General features: G+C 37.8%; 1 protein-coding gene across 1 annotated transcript in view; it reads left to right on the top strand.

Annotated features, from left to right (window-relative positions):
- Nucleotides 1-6,000, top strand: part of nipbla (NIPBL cohesin loading factor a) — a 157,241-nt gene that overhangs the window by 29,752 nt on the left and 121,489 nt on the right. Inside the window, 1 exon segment of the mRNA XM_034170432.1 lies at nucleotides 4,763-4,924. Within this exon segment, the coding sequence (XP_034026323.1) occupies nucleotides 4,763-4,924 (162 nt within the window).

Genomic DNA, 6,000 nt, shown 5'->3' with positions numbered 1-6,000 from the left:
ATAGAGGTGCACCGATCAGGATTTTTTAGGCCAATCAGCGATCACTGAACTTTTGATCTGCCGATACCGATCAAGTACATATTTGGATCATACCCAAAATAAGAATATAGGTCTAATGTATAGGACTATTTTTTCATTAAAACTTAATGATTAAAACAAAAAACATGCCTTCAAATAAAGACACTAGAATAAACCTGCCAACTGTTTGTTTTATTACATTGACTTGTTCTACCAGCAAGCTTTTTTTTTTCCATGTTTCATGTTGCTCAGGTTACAGCCTACAGAGAATACGTTGAGAAGTAAAATACAGCCCTCATCCTATGGTTTAAAATTGTCTCATTAATATTTGTAAATGCACACAGGGTGATGTACAAATAATCATTGATTTGCAAATGTGTTCAGAATATCCACAAATGCAAATTTCATATTTATAACTTGTAAAATTGGGTATTTGCAAATACAACATTATTTGCAAATATAAAACTTAATTTGTAAAAAAAAAAAAAAAAAATTACATTTGTAAAACTGGAAATTGTATATGTGAATTGAGTTTCAGCATATGTGGATCACCAATTACATGCATTTATCACTTTCCTCTGTGAAGTAATTTTGAGACATTCTTTTCGCGAAATCCATAGATCCACAAACAAATCAATCAGTTCAATCAATTTTTTAATTTTTTTATTTCGAACTTAGTTGTCAATTCCAGTATCATGGCAGTTCACAATATAAGCAAATCAAATGAAACAAAGCTTCTTGTACTCTCTGTACCTCTACACTCATATGAAAAAATAAACAAAATCAAAAATGCCTACTGATTCACAAATACACACTCGCGCACACTGGATATCCACTAGATGGCAGTGTGGTTCCATTCATTACACAGCAGTCTATTTAAATCTCTCAGAGCCATTTGACTCATTTTGACTTCTGATATGAGTTGGACGGACATGGACTACGAGGTCTATTAGAAAAGTATCCGACCTTATATTTTTTTCAAAAACCATATGGATTTGAATCACGTGTGATTACATCAGACATGCTTGAACCCTCGTGGGCATGCGAAGAGTTTTTTCACGCCTGTCGGTTACGTCATTCGCCTGTGGGCAGTCTTTGAGTGAGGAGTCGTCCACCACGCTCGTCGATTTTTTCATTGTTTAGGAATGGCTCAGACTGTTGCTTTGTTTGATAAAAAATTTTTCAAAACTGTAAGGCACAACTGAGTGGACAACATTCAATAAATTCAGCTGGTTTTCGGTAAAAATTTTAACGGCTGATGAGAGATTTTGGTCTGGTAGTGTCGCTTTAAGGACGGTCCACGGCGCCTGATGGCGATCTGCGCTTCGAGGCGGCAGCGTCTCGCCGTTTCAAGTTGAAAACTTCCACATTTCAGGCTCTGTTGACGCAGTAAGTCGTCAGAGAACAGAGAACTTTCAGAAGAAGTCGGCATGAGGAGTTTATTCGGACATTCCATTGTTAACGGTCATTTTGTAATGAAAGAACGTGCGGGCAGTCGCATGTCGGGTTGGACCCGACCGGGGGGGTCGCGGCAGGAAAAACACCTCCGTTGGAAATCTTAACGGGCAAGTTGGAACATGCCCAAGCTGTTAAACAATTTCTCAGTTACTCACTTGTTGAAAGCCATTAAAAGCCGCCTGAATTCTACAAATGGTTTTCAACACGGAGGTGTTTTTCCTGTCGCGGCGCACACAGATTTGCCGAGTCGTCACGGAAATGACTCGGCGAATTTGCGCGTACGTCTTTCATTAAAAAAATGTCCTTAAACAGTGGAATGTCCGCATAAATTCCTCATGCCGGCCTCTTCTGAATCTTCTCTGTTCTCTCACGATGTCCTGGGTGAATTAAGCCTTAAATTAGGATGTTTTCAGCTCGAAACAGGCCGACGACAGCGCCTGGAAGCGCTGCAGGACGTCCCGCTCCGTGGGAAGTCCTTACACCGACAGAAACACCCCATAATCTCTCATCAGCCGTTAAACTTTTCACAGAAAACCAGCTTAATTTCTCGAATAGTGTCCACTCGGATATTCCTCACAGGTCCAGAAAAATTTTGATAAAGCAACGCGCGCCGTCTCGAGCAGCGTGTGAAACAAAGGAATTCAGCCGAGAGGGCGGGACCACATCACTCAAGGCCTGCCCACAGGGAAATGACGTCACCGACACGCGTGAAAAAACTCACGCATGCGCACGAGGGTTCAAGCATGATTGGTGTAATCGCATGTCATTCAAATCCATATAGTTAAAAAAAAAAAAAAAAAAAGGGTCGGTTTATTATCTAAGAGACCTCGTACATTCAGAAGTAAAAATGAGTTTATGTCACAGAGGAAAGCGTCTCATGACAGGAGCAAGCGCTCCCTGCGCTACTGCCTGCACTGTTTTGATCGGTCCTTTTGATCTGCGCATTTTGCCGATCACCGATCAAACCGATCAAGGCGTGATCGGCTGATAATGATCAGTGCCCGATTGATCGGTGCACCTCTAGTGTATATGTGTATATGTAATATATATAATAATATATATATATATAATATATATATATATATATATATACACACACACACACAAAAACCCCTGGCAAAAATTATGGAATCACCGGCCTCGGAGGATGTTCATTCAGTTGTTTAATTTTGTAGAAACAAAGCAGATCACAGACATGACACAAAACTAAAGTCATTTCAAATGGCAACTTTCTGGCTTTAAGAAACACTATAAGAAATCAAGAAAAATAATTGTGGAAGTCAGTAACGGTTACTTTTTTAGATGAAGCAGAGGGAAAAAAAAATATGGACTCACTCAATTCTGAGAAATAAATTATGGAATCACCCTGTAAATTTTTATCCGCAAAACTAACACCTGCATCAAATCAGATCTGCTCGTTAGTCTGCATCTAAAAGGAGTGATCACACCTTGGAGAGCTGTTGCACCGAGTGGACTGACATGAATCATGGCTCCAACACGAGAGATGTCAATTGAAACAAAGGAGAGGATTATCAAACTCTTAAAAGAGACGCAATGTTGCAAAAGATGTTGGTTGTTCACAGTCAGCTGTGTCTAAACTCTGGACCACATACAAACAACATGGGAAGGTTGTTAAAGGCAAACATACTGGTAGACCAAGGAAGACATCAAAGCATCAAGTCAGAAAACTTAAAGCAATATGTCTCAAAAATCGAAAATGCGCAACAAAAAAATGAGGAACGAATGGAGGAAACTGGAGTCAACGTCTGTGACCAAACTGAAAGAAACCGCCTAAAGGACCCTTACCAAAAAGTAGTATATGCAAGTATGTTTCAAGTATACTTCTAGTTTACTTTTTATATACTTATCAGTACTATTTTTTGGTAAGGGGAAATGGGATTTACATACAGAAAAGCTAAACGAAAGCCATCATTAACACCTAAACAGAAAAAAACAAGGTTACAATGGGCTAAGGAAAAGCAATCGTGGACTGTGGATGACTGGATGAAAGTCATATTCAGTGATGAATCTCGAATCTGCATGGGGCAAGGTGATGATGCTGGAACTTTTGTTTGGTGCCGTTCCAGTGAGATTTATAAAGATGAGAGCCTGAAGAGAACATGTAAATTTCCACAGTCATTGATGATATGGGGCTGCATGTCAGGTAAAGGCACTGGGGAGATGGCTGTCATTACATCATCAATAAATGCACAAGTTTACGTTGATATTTTGGACACTTTTCTTATCCCATCAATTGAAAGGATGTTTGGGGATGATGAAATCATTTTCAAGATGATAATGCATCTTGCCATAGAGCAAAAACTGTGAAAACATTCCTTGCAAAAAGACACAGAGGGTCAGTGTCATGGCCTGCAAATAGTCCGGATCTTAATCCAATTGAAAATCTTTGGTGGAGTTGAAGAAAATGGTCCATGATAAGGCTCCGACCTGCAAAGCTGATCTGGCAACAGCAATCAGAGAAAGTTGGAGACAGACTGATGAAGAGTACTGTTTGTCACTCATTAAGTCCATGCCTCAGAGACTGCAAGCTGTTATAAAAGCCAGAGGTGGTGCAACAAAATACTAGTGATGTTTTGGAGCGTTCTTTTGTTTTTGATGATTCCATAATTTTTTCCTCAGAATTGAGTGATTCCATATTTTTTCCCTCTGCTTGGTCAAAAAAGTAACCGTTACTGACTGCCACAATTTTTTTTCCTGATTTCTTATAGTGTTTCTTAAAGCCAGAAAGTTGCCATTTGAAATGACTTCAGTTTTGTGTCATGTCTGTGATCTGCTTTTTTTCTACAAAATTAAACATCTGAATGAACATCCTCCGAGGCCTGTGATTCCATAATTTTTGCCAGGGGTTGTATATATATATTCTATTTCTACTTCATTTTCTTATTTTATTGTACTGTTACAAGTATTATTATTGCTTATCCTTGCACACGCTGTTTGATGAACATTTTCCTCTACTTGCACCCATCTTGTGTGTTTTTTAATAGCTGATGTAACATGTGAATTTCTCCTCTGTGAGATCAATAAAGTTTATCTTATCTTATTGCTTGCTTAAGACAGAACTAGTAAAGGGTAAATGCTTAATTTCTCATTGTGTTTTGGTGGATGCATGTCCTGTAGTAGCAATACAACGAAGTGAGGAGATGGTTAAAAACAAAAAACGTCAGTTGGTTCTGAACTCAAAAATAAGTTTAAGAATTGCCTCCATTGCAGGAATCAAATTGGTGAGGTTGAAAGTACATGCAGAATCATGAAATCTGTTCTGCAGTTGCCAGAAAAATGAAGATGAAGGAGAAGCAGAAGAAGCGAAAAGCCTATGAACCCAAACTAACCCAAGAAGAGCTGATGGACTCATCAACATTCAAGAGATTCTTAGTGAGCATTGACAACATCCTCGAGAATCTGGAGGATGTGGATTTTACTACCATGGGTAAATATCAGATTGACTGTCTTTCAAACTGTAACACTAGGATAAATTTTGTAGACCCAAGGTGATCCCATGGCATGGATGCTGTGACATGCTACACCAGTGCATACTCTGACTTGACTTCTGAATGTCACTTTGTTCATGAAATCACATCATCGCAAACACAGTCAGTGGTTTGCATTTGTTACTTTATTGCAGTTTGCAATTAACACTTTATTGCAGTTTGTTATGCCTAAAAACACAATGAACAAAGACTGCCTTGAGAAATGCTTAAATGAAGCATATCCAACAATTCTCAGTCTAATAACTTTGTACATGTGATTTCTTTGTTTTTTGTTTTTTAACAAATCTGCAAAAATCTAAAAACGGAAGCTTTTCACATTGTCATTATATGGGGTATTGTGTGAATTTTGAGGGGGAAAAATAATTTCATTTATTTTGGAATAAGGCTGTAACATAAAATGTGGAACAAATGAAGTGCTGTGAATACTTTTCAGATGCACCGTATACCATGTTATTGCTTAAGTTAATGTAAAATACAAGATTGGGGTGCATTGTATTCAGTATTCACTTGGATGAAAACATGACAACTTATGATTTATTATTCAGAGTACTTATTCGTCCCAAAAGGACAGTTGTATATTTTATTCCTTCAAAATTGATGCCTTTATTATTTTCAATAATGTTAGTCAAGAATTGAATTGCACTGTTATCATATCGGGCTTTCAGACATGTTGACCACGAACAGAGGTCTTGCAGTCTAAATACTTAGGTTCATTTTCCTGGGTCTGATGTTATGTATATTAGTCACATATTGCTGTCGTTTGCAACCCATCTGTCTATACATTTTGTCTGTCAAGGTTACTGCTTTCTGTCTTCTCTGTACTAGTAGAAGTTTTAGAAAATTTAAACATTGCAACTAATATCGAGAAATTTAAATGTAGCTTGATCATTAAGTTTCTAATTTTAAAGTTTCTAATGTTTTTCATGAAAACTAGATGAGAATGTTTGAAATAACACATTTCATGAGATGAATTACCTTTAGTATCTCAATTTATTACACAGACATGCCCTTCCTA

Source organism: Thalassophryne amazonica, chromosome 5 (assembly GCF_902500255.1).
Source record: "Thalassophryne amazonica chromosome 5, fThaAma1.1, whole genome shotgun sequence".
Taxonomy (NCBI): domain Eukaryota; kingdom Metazoa; phylum Chordata; class Actinopteri; order Batrachoidiformes; family Batrachoididae; genus Thalassophryne; species Thalassophryne amazonica.
Note: the sequence above shows the minus strand (reverse complement) of the source record. Positions and strands in the feature narration are given on the sequence as shown.